This window comes from Uloborus diversus, chromosome 10 (genome assembly GCF_026930045.1).
Source record: "Uloborus diversus isolate 005 chromosome 10, Udiv.v.3.1, whole genome shotgun sequence".
Lineage (NCBI taxonomy): Eukaryota > Metazoa > Arthropoda > Arachnida > Araneae > Uloboridae > Uloborus > Uloborus diversus.
This window is the reverse complement of record NC_072740.1, coordinates 29,181,358-29,197,301: the sequence shown is the minus strand read 5'-3', so window position 1 is coordinate 29,197,301 and position 15,944 is coordinate 29,181,358. Positions and strand designations below refer to the sequence as shown.

At 32.5% G+C, this 15,944-nt stretch overlaps 1 protein-coding gene across 1 annotated transcript in view; it reads right to left on the bottom strand.

The window, feature by feature from the left end:
* The window catches only part of LOC129231448 (zeta-sarcoglycan-like), a 270,742-nt gene that overhangs the window by 11,318 nt on the left and 243,480 nt on the right, over window positions 1-15,944 (bottom strand). The window contains exon 6 of the mRNA XM_054865767.1: window positions 11,099-11,186. Coding sequence (XP_054721742.1) covers window positions 11,099-11,186 — 88 coding nt within the window. The remainder of the gene's footprint in view (window positions 1-11,098; window positions 11,187-15,944) is intronic.

The window sequence follows — 15,944 nt, the reverse complement described above, 5'->3', positions numbered from 1 at the left end:
ACCCTTAGAGACCCCAAATTGCACCCTTAGATAGGGTGAAAAACTGACTTCCTTCACCCAATGTGCACCGGAAGTGAAAGATGGTACCCTAAGTGAGAAAAATGGCACATTTATTGCTTCCTAAAGCGATTCTCCCCCCCCCCCCCGTGTTGTGTGCGTTTTTGAATACATTTGTGATTTATTTATTTTTATTTATATATAGGAAGTCTTGATATATTTTTCACATTGAGTTAAGTTTTGATACTAAAACTTGTAATTTAAGGCATTTGATCACATTTTAGAGTTTCCAACATAGTTTAGAAGTTTTCATGACTTTAACCTGTCTGTTCGTGCTCTAACTTTCGTATATCCACTTGGATGCCTCACTAGTTAATATGTTGTTGACATCCACTACAGCATGATCCGTACCGAAAATGAAGAGGGTAGGTATTTATCAATCATTTGCCGGAACAACCAGAAATATTAAGTAACATTAGAATCATGGGAAAATAAAAGCGTTTCATAAACGTTTAAAATTTTAATCGATAGTAACGTATCAATACTCATAAGATTCGACATTTGAGAATTCTTATGCATACAAGATAAATAATCTAAAAGCCCTTCTATTCAATGCCAAATTTTTCGTCAGATTAAAAATAAAAATAAAGAGTAAATACTACATTCGATTCATGCAATAACGCCGAAGAAAGATACTTTAACCAAAACACGATATGAAAGTCATGAGTCAAATACTAAGAGAAATATCTTTTCAAACCTTTTTTTTTCCCCGCGTTTGCTTCTCTGTTCGTTTTCTCGAAGAAGTTACTTCATGGAGAAGAAATAGACATTTGATATATCTGCTCACGTCGAGGCGTTTTTATTCCAGAATTAGCTATTCAATTATCAGCTGATTTAAACGTTTTTATTTTTAATATTGTTGTTGTTCAAGATAGTACTGATAGATAGCTTTAGGAACAGTTTTGCAGGATATAAATAGCAAGACATTAAATGTTTAGTAAGGTAAACGGAACAATAAGCAGTTGTTAACATACTTTAAACAATTTTAAATATGTTCGAAAGCCCTATGAGCTACAATATGATCAAATTCCTTTACTTACGCGAGATTTCGATGATTTTTCCACGAAAGTTTCAGTTTTCTACTTCATTCAGTATGAAAGTAAATTCCGTTGCAACTTCCTTCGTCCGCCATTGAAATTGAAGTTTTCGTTGGACGATATGTAATAGTGCATGCGCAAGCAAGTCGCCCTCCTATTGAATGGTCTTTTAGCACTTTTGTTAACGTAGTTTACCCATCGAGGAGTCAAAAGTACCTTAACGACACTTCCTAGCCTCCGTTGCACCCTGAGGCACCGTCTTTTCATCGTATGGTGACGTTCTCTACCCCCGAGGCACTCCTGGTTTTAACAGTGTAGCACTAGCACAGTTCAATTTCAAGTTTCATTTTAAATATTCGTTTACGAAATTATAAGAGGACTGCATACTAGGCACCTTTCCTCTGTTCCTTTTAATATCAACAACAATTTATCATTTTTTTTATTGGTAGAAAAGACAACACAAAAAAGATCTACAGCACAAATAGATGAAATCACATCCAAGGCACAGGCGGGGGGGGGGGGGGTGAGAAACATACAACCTCCTGTGCAACACACAGGCAAGCATGACCACTCGGCCAGAGAGTCCCCAACTAGAAGGTTAATATTGCGAATTCAGTATCCTTCAAAATGCAAGGCAAAAATAAACCTTTGCGCATCAAATTTTTACAGTGCTTTAGTTAAATTCTTTTGGAAAACCACAATCTTCTCTACACATGTTTCCTATCTATGATATTAAACCGCAGATAAAGTAATTATATTTGTAAAACAGTCTTTTATGACTAAACTATTAATTTTTTGGTTAAAATAAAATTTTATGAGTAGGTAATTTCTGAAGGATGAGCTACATAACGTAATAAACCTTATTAATGTAAATGAAACAAAATCACATCGCAAAACGAACCCCCAAAAAGCAAAGCCACCAAATTTAGGTTATTTGTTTAAATTATACCTAGCATTAACTAACTCTTTGGGTGCATTCGGAAACAAGGATTCGGTCGCCTCGGTGCCACCGCAAGCTTTCGGAAACGCTTGCGGTCGAACCGGTGACGTCACTCAACCGTGTTCGGAAACGCTGCGGTCGTTTTTTGGCGGTCGACTTGGTCGACAACCTGTCGTACCGAAGTCTGGAAGCGGTTAGCGAGGTCACATACGTCACAAAGTCTGTGTTGTCCAATACGGTCGTGTTTCATGTTTTGATCATAACGCACGTGACTTTCTCCATCACGAAAGTTACGCTTTGATTGGAGCGTCGTTTGCTACTGAACTAGAACTACCGCGGTGTAACCACGAGCGTTCGGAAACACAGCTGTTATACCAGGCTTCCTAGAGAAATTCCAAATACGTCATAACCACACCGGTCAAACCACGCGGTGTAACCGGTGGATCGTTTCCGAACGCAGCCTTTGCAACGCTGCTCTACTATTGCGCACAACTGTTGCCCGTGCGAGTGACCTTGCTGTGCAATAGGTGATTGAAATCGTGTGTTTTAAAAAACGCCTTGAAAGTTTAAGTGTTGTACTCGCGAAACTGCTTTTAAATGTGCGCGTTTGAAAATTAAAAATATCGTGTATTTCATTCTTGAAACGCAAAAGATGTTATAAAGTTGATATTTATTTAGGTAAGTCATATTCTGATATGTATTTCATGCGTAAAGTGGATTCACTTTAACCCTTTTTTGTAAATATATATTTGTAAGCTTTTAGCACTATTTTTAAAAACAAGAATATTGTTTTCATATCAACTGTTTTAAATGCATAAAGGACTGAAATGAAGCAGTTTGTATTTATAATAGTAATTAATGTAACCAAGACCAAGTGTAATTTATTACAAACCGCTATCATACTAGGCATAAAATCATTACTGAAAACAATTTGAAAGTTTTACCCATATGTGTATTTTTGAACAAAATTTTGAAGCCTTAATAGCTAACTCATTTTTTCTGACGTAGGTTCGGCTGACAGTTTTTAAATGAAATATACATAAAAGCGTACTATTTTTTTACGTAATACGTTTATTGGATGAACTTTCAAAATTAATATATTTTCAGTGTTAGAAATAGTTTACTTTATATCTCAAATTGTTTACTGTTTTGAATATTTCAGTTAGCGATATTGAGAAGTACTACTGCACTGTATTCTGTATTTTTTTTTTTCATGTATGCACTGTATACGGCAATAGTTCCTTCGCAAAGAAAAGAACGAAACATAAAAACGCGATCAAAACTATAGAACTCCAAGAAACTGATCATATTTTGTGCATTTTATTGCAAGTGTGAAACCATATCAGTGAAAACAAATTGAATTGGAAACCGTTTCTACACACGCTCTTTCGTATTTTCGAAAGAAATATTTTTAAAAATGACAGTGTTAAGCCTCGTTCTGTCTAGCAGCAGGAATTTGCACTGATCATTTTGTTTTCTATTCTATTCTATTCAAAAGTCACAACTGACTTCAACTGTATTTATGTCGAGGACTGCATACTAAGTGCCTTGCCTCCAATTATTTTATATACCGATAGATGGCAGCACCATCACCGGATCGAACAGTTAATGAGAATTTAGAACTAGTTCAAGAGCTAATAGCTACCTGGTACTAGCACCCCCAGAGGTATCGTTTCACTTGGAGGACATTGAGACCACGAGCATATTTAACGTCGCCCAGTCCCCTTTAATGACGACGGTGGGTCTTCGACCAGCGAGGATCGAACCCGAGTCCCTCCTGCCCCGAGTCCAATGCCTTACCGATCAGGCTACCACGGCTAATCATTTTGTTTTAACTTAAATAAATGTCGCCAGCCTACAGGTTCCTTGTTACTATAATAAATGGAGACTGTGATGAATCGACACTTCCGTCACTAGCACTTAACAACTAGTTAATCTTGAACATATGTCTTGATTTAAAATGTACTTTACGAAATTTTTTAGAAAATTATTCTCAACAAGCATGTCCAGTTCCATAATTTATATCTTACTAATGAAAAAGAAATTTTTTTTCAAAAAAGTAGTTATATTTGTGTTCAAAAAATACTTGAGACAATATTAGTATTTCTTTCCTTTAAACAGCTCTGTGTAATATCAGAATAAGATTTTGATCATGGGTTTTTTTCTTAACTAAAATAAATTTCATGTATTTCCATCATAATTATTTAACACAGAAGTGCGTTATGTTAAGTGCTAAAGCTTCTAGACTGGAAATTCTGAACAGCAGCCACTGGCTACCATTCAGAAAGAAAGTCGCAAAAAATGGTAGCCACGTTTGCACTTTGACAACCATTTTTTAAAAAAAGGATTCACTCAGTGCGAAAAGTAAATAACCAATTTTCTTATTTGTAATACTAACGACTAATTAAAAGATTATGATGTGTACAAAAACAGCAAAATTTTTCTGGGTGAATTTTTCAATATAAAGATATAAGCATACAACAAAAGGAAATATTTTACAACTTTTAAAATATATTACTAATGTAGGCAATCATAACTAAATGAACGCAGATGTGAAAACTCATACAGGATTTACTTAATTATTAGTCAGTAAATTTCTGTCGCCTGACGCAATTATTTTTTAGGGAATTTGGAATTGCAAAAGGTTGACAGTGCGAAAACGAACCCTTTATCCAAAAAAAGGGGGCAATCTTAAAAACGGATCATTTTTGAATACGAGTTGATGTAAAAAAGTCAGGGATCATCGGTTTTGTTATTTTAATTGAAAATATTCGATTTAAATGAACGTTTGGGAAAAATGTATTTATTTGTATGAAATTAAGGTAACCAGAGGCTCAAAAGAAGGGCTCAAGGTAGGATTGGAAGGGTGTTGTCGTTGCGGATATCATTTTTAACAAAAAAGAAACATTTGATCGCCACTTTTCGCAATTGTAACTTAATTCTTTGGTAACCATTTTCAATTAAGTGGTCACCCAAAGGCAACTGGCGACCTGAACCTAGAGCTTAATTAGTGCATTATATCTTTTTACCCGACTGCGCGTGTTCGACGTAAAGGAGGGTAATGTGTTTATGAGTATGTATGTTTGTTCCTATGTGGCGTTGTACAGGACAAACCCCTTGACCGATTCTAATAAATCTTACTTCAATCGATTTATCTTAACCTTGGGAGTGTCACTAAACACATGACAGTAATCAAAATTCACCATATCAACAGCCATATTGTGAGTTCGTGATCGTGTTGCACGCTACCTGCGTGCTACACAGCGTGCGACAAATGCAGGCAGCGTTTTCTATGCCTTAATATTTTGTTACTAAGTCTACTAATTCGATTTTCATCTCCAAACATGCTGCATTTGTTTTTGTCGTGATTCAGGGGGCTGAGTTTCGCGACGTGTACTCTCTTGACGGGCTTTTTTAGTTTTGGGAGAAAGATTTGATAGACGGGGGGGGGGGACTTTTCCGGGCTGTTAATATAGCTGTGGTTGACTTAAGTTCGTGCATGTTTACTAAAGATCAAGTATATGTAGCTTTAAACCGAATAAGGTCCCTAGAGGGACTAATAATCAGTAGCTTAGACCACCGCAAGTTACTTAATAATCCTCACAATATAAACTTTCTCAATAAAATGACAAGATTGCGAAAAATGCATATTATGATCATAATAACTAAATCAATGAAAATTAACTAAAAAGGGTAAATTAAAAAAATATGAAATAAAAACAAAAAACTCGACTGCGTAAAAACTAAAAAGAAAATAATGTAAGCCAAGTAGTTTAGAATTTTATTAAGTATTACTGAATAACTACTCCATGAAATAGTTTTATAATCGATATACACATAAGACAAATCATAAATTCAAAAGCAGAATAGAAGGATGAACAGTCGGGGCCCATTCCAATTTTACGGGGTTCCTTGACTGGTCAAAAAGGAATGGACCCCGACTGTTGATTCTTCTGTTCTGCTTTTGAATTTATGATTTGTCTTATGTGCGTATCAATTATATAACTATTTCAGTGGAGTAGTTATTCAGTAATACTTAAAATTCTAAACTACTGGGCTTATATTTTTTTATTTTTAGTTTTTACTCAGTCGGGTATTTTTGTTTTTATTTAACTTTTATAAACGATTTTTTAAAATGAAAGAAATGAAATTTGTGTATATTTAAAGATTTTAATATACATTTCTTATAAACTTTTTCATCATGAATTTTCAGCGATAGTTAAGTCTCATCGACAGGGATTTGAATGCATACTGGAAAAACTATATTTGACGCATACTTTTGTAACTTTTGTTTCAAACTTGCGAAGTTCGGATCTTAAATAGAGCAGCTTAGTTCATTATAATCTTTATTCTTATAAGAACCAAAATTAAAGCGAACTCTAATAAAATAAACCGTATAAAATATCATAAATAAAGTTTCAAATGTAAATGGAAATTTCAGAATAAAATATAGATATTTTTATTGCTACTTTAAAATATTAAAAGAAGATTTATAACTTTGCCAGAAAACAGAATAACCATTTATCAAACAAAGCACATACTTTTACACAAACTTTAACGTTTTATGTTTCCAAAAAATGGGAAAAAATCTTTTAAGTTTTCTTTGGATAAAATGTATTTCCGCCTTCTTTAATGAAACTCATTTAAGTTATGAAATTAGTATTATTCAATCGAATAAGGCATGCAAGTATATACAACAAATACACCGCGAGCTCAGTCATTCCAGCCGAGGATAGCAGTTTCGTGCTTATCAGCACTCATCAGCCTGGCTTAGGAAGTGACTGAGCTGGAGGTTGAAAACCTCTTCGACCTGGTAGCTATATTAGCTACCAGTTTGTTTGTCACTCTTGGCTTAATTAATGAGTACATAACAGAAAAGGGTCTACGAAGAAAATTGCGAATATGTCAGCAGCAAAAATTAGTAATAAAGACTATTCTGATGAAAATACATGCGTTTTATCGGTGCAGTGCAAAAAAATCTGCCGTTGGTAAAAAAAATCGAAATATATCTATGAACATAAAACTTTTTGCCCAATATTGACAGACATTTTCAGATTTGTCAAAACAGTACGAAGTTATGACATTTGTTAGTTATTCTAACAAATTTTACTTTCAAAGTTTAGACGAGGCTCATTTCTTTGTTTTTCATCTGTACTTTGAAAGTATATACGAGCGGATGCATTTAACGTTTGTGAAGAAATGAAAATAACGTGAAAGAGTGTTTGCCAAAACGGTTATCGAAAATGAAAAACGGAGAAAACTAAAAATGAGCTGGAATAGGAACTATGTTGATTCAGTAAATAGTTTTAGGCTTCTTAATGCAGAACGGAATGCGAAAACATTGCATGGATACGACAAAAAAATTTCAGAGGTCAATTAACATTCTCAAATCTATAAATGTCTACAAGACTATTATTACTATTTTTTCTATATTTGTTTTAAAAAAAAATTCTTTGGAACGATCATAGGTGCCCCAAGTAATTATTGGTTCATATATGGATCATTCCATGTCAACTCACAAACCTTAAAAGGGAGTGTACATGGATTGTATAACAATATTTTGCAGGTACATTGCCATTTACTAAGTGGTATAAAAAAATCAAATTTTAACCATCTTGCTGTTGTAATTTTTTAGATATAATGGGTCGAAGTTTAATGTTTTGCTCCCCCGACTCACTCTTGACTGGTTATAACTCGAGTACTAATAAAGTTAGAAACGTAAAATTTATTTATTTTCAGAGTTTACATTAAGAGCTTTAAAATAATGTTACCCGATACAAAAATACAATTTGTTGTTTTGAAGGTCATTCAAAATTACTTTTGACCTTGAATCTTGCTGAAAGCTACTATTTTAAAAATTTGAAGGAAAAAAAAAATGTCATGTTCTTTATTTGTGCCATGTTTCATGTTAGGGCAACAATGGGATCATGTATAATTTCAACTTTAATATCACTCTGCGTGGCCAAAAGTCAAATGCCATCGATTAAAAGTCAAATGTGTATCCAAATGCGTCATAATCATACTGATAATGCACATTAGAAAAATGAAACTTTCGGTCAATCTGATATACAACACGTAGATTACATTAAAAAAATAATGCAAGTTATCCATCAAGTCAAACTGGACTTAACAATTATTTACTTCTTGACATTGATTTGCTAGGTTGCTTTCTGCATCTGTAATTTCATATCTCCTTCCAGTTTCTGCACTTGAGTCAAAACTGGCCTCAAGCCTTTACGTACACAATGTTTTGTCAGTTGAAAATGATTACAACGGACTAACTTAACAAGATTTTGCAAAATTGTAAAATATTATTGCAAAAAAAACTTTTTCTAGGCAAAATTACTAAGGCCCTATATTTAATAGGATATTTTGTTCTAATTGAAAACATATACAAATACCAGAGTGACCACCAGCAACAGGCTCTGGGCACAGCTATGCTGGTCCTCGTCGCTGTTTAATATCGTAGCCTCAGAGCAACATCTAATCCCAGAAATAACACTAAGATATCCTACTGTTGCTCTGAGGCGACGATATGGTAGTGAAGGTTCAAATTTGTACGAAGTTTGAGCGCTGGTACAAATAGCTGTAATAAATACTGTAATTTCGACAATCTCCCTGCCAGCGGTTTAAATCTTTCTAAACGTTCTCAAGGATACTTACATCGCTCAGGATGCAGTTTCACCTTTTCCATTAAACTTTGTAAAGAAAGGTTTAAATTTTGTATTCTAACAAGCAAATTTTGACTGCTTAGTAATAAATACTTATTCTAGAAAGAAATGAAAAATTACCTTTAGTTGCACAGTGTCTGCGTGTTCAAATGTGCCCTTTCCTAATAGCATCAAAGTGATTTTGTCTACAGGAATAATTAAAAACTTACTTTGTGCCAAAAATGTAGAAAACAATTACCACAATTTGTCGATATCGCTGTTAATTGTCAAGGCTTTTTTAAAAAATATATATCTTTTAAACTACAACTGAAAGTACAACTAATAATTTCCTTGTTGTAAATGATATATTAATTTGGAAAAACTGTTTGAAAATAAAACGTAAGATGTTATAAACTTGACGAAATAAACGGATAATTTCAGTTTTGAAATTAATTACATTTTCTGAAATTCTAATTGTATAACAGCATCAACAACAACAACAAGTAGTAAAACTTTATTTTCCTCCTTTATACATCCTTAAATTGATAAGAGATAAATCTATTTGTTAAGTGTTAAACAATTTGAACTTAGGCGATGTTTTCTTATACGCTGTAAAAACTGCATACTTTTGCAACTACATACTTTTTTTCTACTGTTACACATTCTTTGAAACTTTCCTCTACTGAAAGTAAGAATCTTTCATTTCTAGAGTTTTTGAGATGGTAGAAATCAGGTTCATTTACTAAAATTGACCTTCAGCGCGTTGAGTTAAATGGATCTATAAATATTAAAATTTTTAAAGTTTGTTTTATTGAAAGGTATACACTAGTTGAGTCAACCACAGTTAATTCTAATCTTCAGTAGCAAAAACCACATTTGAAAATAACAAATACTTGTAATTTGTAAGTTTAACTGAAAGAATTAGCTTCATATCAACTCCGAGTTTGGAAAGTGAGATTTTTTAAAAAATTTTGCCTTCTTTTTTTTTTTTTCAAATATTCTTTTATATCAGTCAGAACAATCAATTAAAAAAAATACTTTTACAAAGTATAAAAACAAAATTAATTTTTGCGCAAAAAGATAATAAAAAATAACCAACATTAAAGCGATAAAAAATTAATTTTCTAGAAACGGTAGCATTATTTAAATAGTTCATTTATCAAGAATTTTAATAAATTTTACATTACACAACTTTTGTTTCGTTATGCAAGCATATAAACGCAGATGAAATAAAATGTAAAGCTACAATGAAAGCGAAAATGCCCCTTTGTAAAGTTTCAACATTTTGCACAGGTAAAAAAACAACAATAAATAAGACAATGTCAGTCTACTTTCATTAACCCCTCTTCTATGCTTCCCCTTACTAAATTCATTTCTTTTACTTTTTGCAAAAAGCAAGGTCTGTAGGCAAAGGATGTGCAAATGAAAAAAGGTAAATATTAGATTAGCAAAACAGTAAAAAGGATAGCATATAAGAGGCAAATCATGTAACTGTGTGTCCGAAAATCTTTTTATGCAATGGTTCATTGAAAGTTCAGGGGCAGATCAATAAAATGTTTACTTTTGTAATTTATAAGGCATAAAAATGTAACTTTGCTTTTTTATGCATTATAACGTTAATTTTGTATCCATTTATAAGCTTTAAAATTCCCCTCTCTCCATATATCATCACTTAAAACGTGAAAACAGCTCTCAAGAACGGGTATCTTATTTCAACACTGAGCAAATAGATAAATGGAACTTAGATTCGTCTTTAAATTCAATTCGATTGCAGTCTTTCGCCACCAAACTATTTTTTAATCTTCACGACACACTTTATAATCAACACAATCGTACAATCTTTAAATTAATCTCAGTATGTTGTACCGCTACAGATTCATACATTTTGAACACTCTATGTGCCTAATTTTGAAACTACCAGTTTTTCTTAACACTCTATTAATGATATTTCCCTTCCAATTACGTAAGAAACACCATTTTTTTATATGCATTTTCCAGAGTATGCTCAAATGTATTAAAAGGTATTGAAATTTTGATGGTATTGAGTATTTAAATGGTATTGAAATTCGTGAAGCTGTTTCGTCGAGATACGCAAAAGGTAAATCAACATGAAAAATAAACAAAAAATTATTTGTATAAACAGTATTTTGCGCATATGTATAAGTACTATAACATTTTAAGAAACTTTGTGAATTCGGTTACTTTTTGTTGCCTTATTTTTCTTAATTTTATTGAAGGAAATAGTTGATTAAATTTTTTCCCACTTTGTTGCAAATTACCATTTTCGAATTTTATGAAAAATTACATACTAACTGTATTACAGTACTTTTGAGCGGTATGGTGTATAATATTTGTATTTATTTTTTAATTTTGGAAAAATTCAATCTCATATCCAAAAGAAAATTTTTACTTACCTAGTGTTAATCTATTCGTTATTTTACCCTCCTTGTTCCTGGCATTGATTGTAATATTGCTGGAAGACTCTATTTTCAGAGCTTGATCCTACAGAGGAAGCAAGTGAACACATTTAGAGCCAAGAAAATTGTATCAATACTTACTTTTCAGTTCCGAACTATTGCCTAATTTTGTTTGAATTTCTGAAAATTATGGTCACTGTTCTATTTCATTAATTTTAATGACAAGTCCTATTAAACAAGAAAAAACTCAATTTAGTTATAAATTATTCATGATGCATCATCATAGTTTGCTTTTGCAAAGTACGGAAGATTATTTAAATATAACCACTTGTATCTTATTAATAAGATCTACCAATGAAAAAGTATTATATAAGCTTTGTGCTACAACATGATTCAAGGGAAAAACCAACGTAAATAAAGCACATATTCTGAAGAAAATACAGCATATAACTATTTCAAGGCTACAATGGAGCCTCTTCATCATTTGCAAGAAGCTCACCAACACAATCAAAAGTCGCGAGAGAACTGTGCTTTATTTACGCTGATTTTCTTCAGAACTTGTGCTTTATTTACGTTGGGTTTTGACTTGAAGATATACCAATGTCATAAGACATTAGTATCACTAAGATGTGATATCAGTGCAGTGAGATAAATCCCATGTGGTCTAGTGGTTACGACCGCTGTCTAACACCCTCGCTCGAATCTTTGTAACGGCCATGGAATTGAACCCACTTCCTGTCTGATGCTATAACTATGTTCAGGCTCCATGCTAATATGTTGGCAGTTGATGGTGATAAGGGTACGTTGAAATATCGACATAAATGTGCTTGTAAAAGAAGCAGCCGAAAACTGCTGTGTACAATGAGATGAGTAAAAATACGACAACGTGTATAAATGTACAAATAAAAGCAATTGAAAAGAGTTAGAAAACTCTGCAAACAACTGTTTCGAGGTTATAAAAACGAACTCCTTCATCAGTGCATAAAAGAAAAATGGCAAAGTCGGACAACGAACAAGTGAACGAGAAATGTAACAAGTTACATTTCTCGTTCACTTCCGTCGTCTGACTTAATGTACCATTTTTCTTTTACGCATCGGTTGTTTTTTTTTCTAATGTGCAACTTAAATATATTAGTGATATTTTAAAAAGTCCTCAATATTACACACAATGTATGCATCAAATATAGCAAATCTTTTTTTTTTCCTCTTAACCTTAATCTCTGTCTAATAACCAGCAGTTTTCAGCTAATTCACCGAACGTTTCGAATTAAATTAAATGTTGTGAAACAATAACAAAATAACACACTTGACGAATTCGTATGCAACAATAACGAAAATTGATTGAACTGACACTAAAAACAGGGGTAGTGTCATAAATATTTCGCATATTAGGTGGTCAAAGGTTATAAAATCACTATCATTTCTAATTTTTACCAATTTTAGTCCTCTATTCTTTTTGGATTAATTTCGTGGAGAAGTGGGATTTTACTTTTTCAAACTTCGATCAAGATGTGATTTAAATTTAAAATAATATTATATTATGAACATTTATCCAGGCACATATTTTGAGCATTTAAAGGAAATTTGAAAAAAGTTTTTAAGGAAATAAAAACAGATTTTTTTTTGTGTGGGGGGGGGGAGGGGTGAGTATATTCCTCTTATAACATTTATTATCGTTCAAAATTTGGACTGGTTCCATTTTCTGTTCAGTTATCATACCGTGCTCTCTTTTGACAAAGTTGAACAAACAAAATAGAAATGAAGAAAAACTTTTCTTACTGAAGAAATTAATTTCGCGAGGGGCTGAAGCTGAATATTATGAGAACTTTCCTAACTTAAATTTTAAAGTACTTCAATCTTTATTCACATTTAGTAGCATAAAATTTGTTTAAAGAAGGGTCCAGGTCCCCTCGCCCCCCCCCCCCCATAAATACGCCAGAATCTTACCTAGAAAATTGATGAGACTGCATTAAATAGCGTTCATAAAATTAAAGGAAATTAAAGTTATTACAGTATTTAATTTACTTGTATTGATTTAATAACAATAAAAGGACTCAAAGGTACGGGTAACAAGTGAAAAGGCTCAAAACAATATTCATGGAATTACTGAAAAATGCGTAAGGTAAAGTGTTTTCTAACTTTCACGCATTCAGTAACGTGATGTAGATGGATTTCTGTAGAATCTTTGAGTGAAATGTGCAAATCAACATATTTTTAAAAATGTGTTTAAGAGTTAAGTTTTTAGTTTAGTTTATCAATTTTCAATGTATATGTTTAAATTCCGTAGATTTTTTTAAGGCTCCAAGATCTAGATATGACTTACTTGAAGCTAAAAAAGCAGTTTTAACCTCGTATATTCGATGATATCTTGAGCAACGCTTCACTTATATCTTACTGTGAATGCTAGTGCATTTTACTATAAATACTCCAAAAAAAAAAAAAAAAAAAAACAGTTGCATAAACTTCAAATATTGGCATTTACAATGTAATTTTTAACCAAACTCGGTAGGATATTTTCAAAATAATTATTGACGTCTAGATTTGAAGTGATCATAAATTTAGAGACAAATTCAGAATCATAGCAGCAATCCACTAAATTCCTTAGCAATTTCATTGTTTATATGAATTGACACTTTAGTTGTTGGACCCTTGTGTATCTGAATATCTGTTTTAGATTATAAATTCTGATATGTTAAAGCTTTTAACGTTTCTGTTAGGTACGATACATATTTTTCTAAATGCTTTCTTTTCGGCTTAAAGGTAGTCGATTGTGTATTAGTTGAAGTAGTTGTATGCCTCTATTTTTTTTCTCACAACTCAATTTTCTACAACTAAGATGAGTAATAACTTTCACGTGGAGTAAGAGTTCTGCTGTTTTTCTTTTCTTTCATCACTGTTACAGATTGCCTAGAAGCTGACTAAAGTAATTTAAAAGAGTTGCTGCCGTAGATATACGTATGACGTTCTGACATGAGGTAGCACACCCAATAGTCTTTTTTTTTTTTTACTTACAAAATGTAGAAAAATTCCACAGAAAGAAATTGTGTGAACATAGGTTTTTGAGCAGATAGAAGCGCTTGTAATTAAAACTATTACTGTGTGTTCATCAAACAGTTTAATTTAAAAATAAAAAAGTGAATCTGTTTTACATTTCTTTTGGGGAAAAATTGGAAGAAAAAGTTACAAAGAAATGAAAATTAAAAACAGGGAAGGGGAGGAGTTGTGCTGGTCACAAGCTTCTCTTCGGTAACGAAAAGGGCCCTAAAACATTAAGCTGATTTAGCATTTTGTAAATGTCAATTAGGGCATAAAATTATTTTCTATTTATGAAACATTTTTGGCATGTTTTTTTGCGAAAATGGCCTATCACTGCATTTATTGTAAATGTTTTAGCAATTTAATATCCGTAAAGTACAAAACGGAAAAAATCATATTGTAGTTGACAATGTTTTCTATTTTTATCGCTGTTTAGAAAGCATTTTTAATTATTCGTATTGATTGTTAATACGATGCTGATAATAGGTAGAATTTCACAAACTTGTAATTGAAAGCAAAAAAAAAAAAAAAAGGAAACCAGTTCGTCCCCTGCGATATATGATTCCAGAAAAATGAAAATAATACCAGCAGTGTATGAAACGACGGTATTATATATAACTAGCGACGCGTCCTGACCTTGTTCGAGTTAAAATAAACTCTCCATCTTAAAAAAAATATTATGCCATAACTTTTTAGTTTAATAGTAAGCAATATTTTTGTCTGTTTTTTACGAGATTTGAAACAAATTGATTTACTTCATTTTCTGATCAAGAGAGGCCACATATAGTTTCCACTGTGCAGTACAATCATCCCGTATGTACCGTTGTACTACGTATCGCAAAGTTGTACGTTTGAACTTCAGATTTGATGATGGTGATGGCATAAGAAATTTTCGCTTAAATTGGCAAAGTTAATATGCAGGGACCATGGGGATGCAAGGAATTTGAAAGAACTGATCTACTGATGATGTTTCAAGAATAATCCTCTAAATCATTATTCTTTACCTAGCGGCCCGGCCCCCTTGTTCGGGTTGAAAAATTATCTGTATTAAATAAGTATTATGCAGAATTTTTTGCTTTAAATCATGGCATAAAACTTTTTTTTGAGGTTTCAATGAAATTGATTCACTTCATTTCATTTCCGAATCAAGAGAGACCAACCTTTTCTTCCCCGGTAACAATGTAATCTTCCTAAATGTAACGTCGTACTGCACATAATTGTACGTTTGACCATCAGTTTTGATGATGGTGATGGCATAAGAAAATTTTCATTGAAAATTGCAATTACTCATATTGGAAATGGAAATGTGCAAGGACCATGGGAATTCGAGAAATATTAGCTGACTGACCTGCTGCTGGTCTAGTAAAAATAATACTTTAAAACATATTAGCCCATATTAATTTTACTTAGGGGTCCAATACCTTTGCATAAATAGGAATCACATTCTGATAAAGCTTTTGATGGTTCTTAAAAGCTGAGATCGTTATTCCCTTTCTCTTCCTCAGCATATCGCTCGAAGAGAACTTTTTACCAGACATAAAAATTCAATCAGAATTTGTTGCTACGCATATAAGAACAAAACAGTACGAACGTACTGGTAGCAAAGATAACTTATTAGTTTTAAAAATTCGTCTAAAGACGTATATGCAGAATGTGTAGCCTATGTCACTCAGTAAAAATGCACCTTTTATGTAGTGAAGGAATTTTTTAAATAGGTTCAGTGGTTTCGGAGATTACCCGGAACACATAAACATACAAAAAAACCCTCTCTCTTTAAAATATTAGAATTTATGAGAAAACCTCAAAG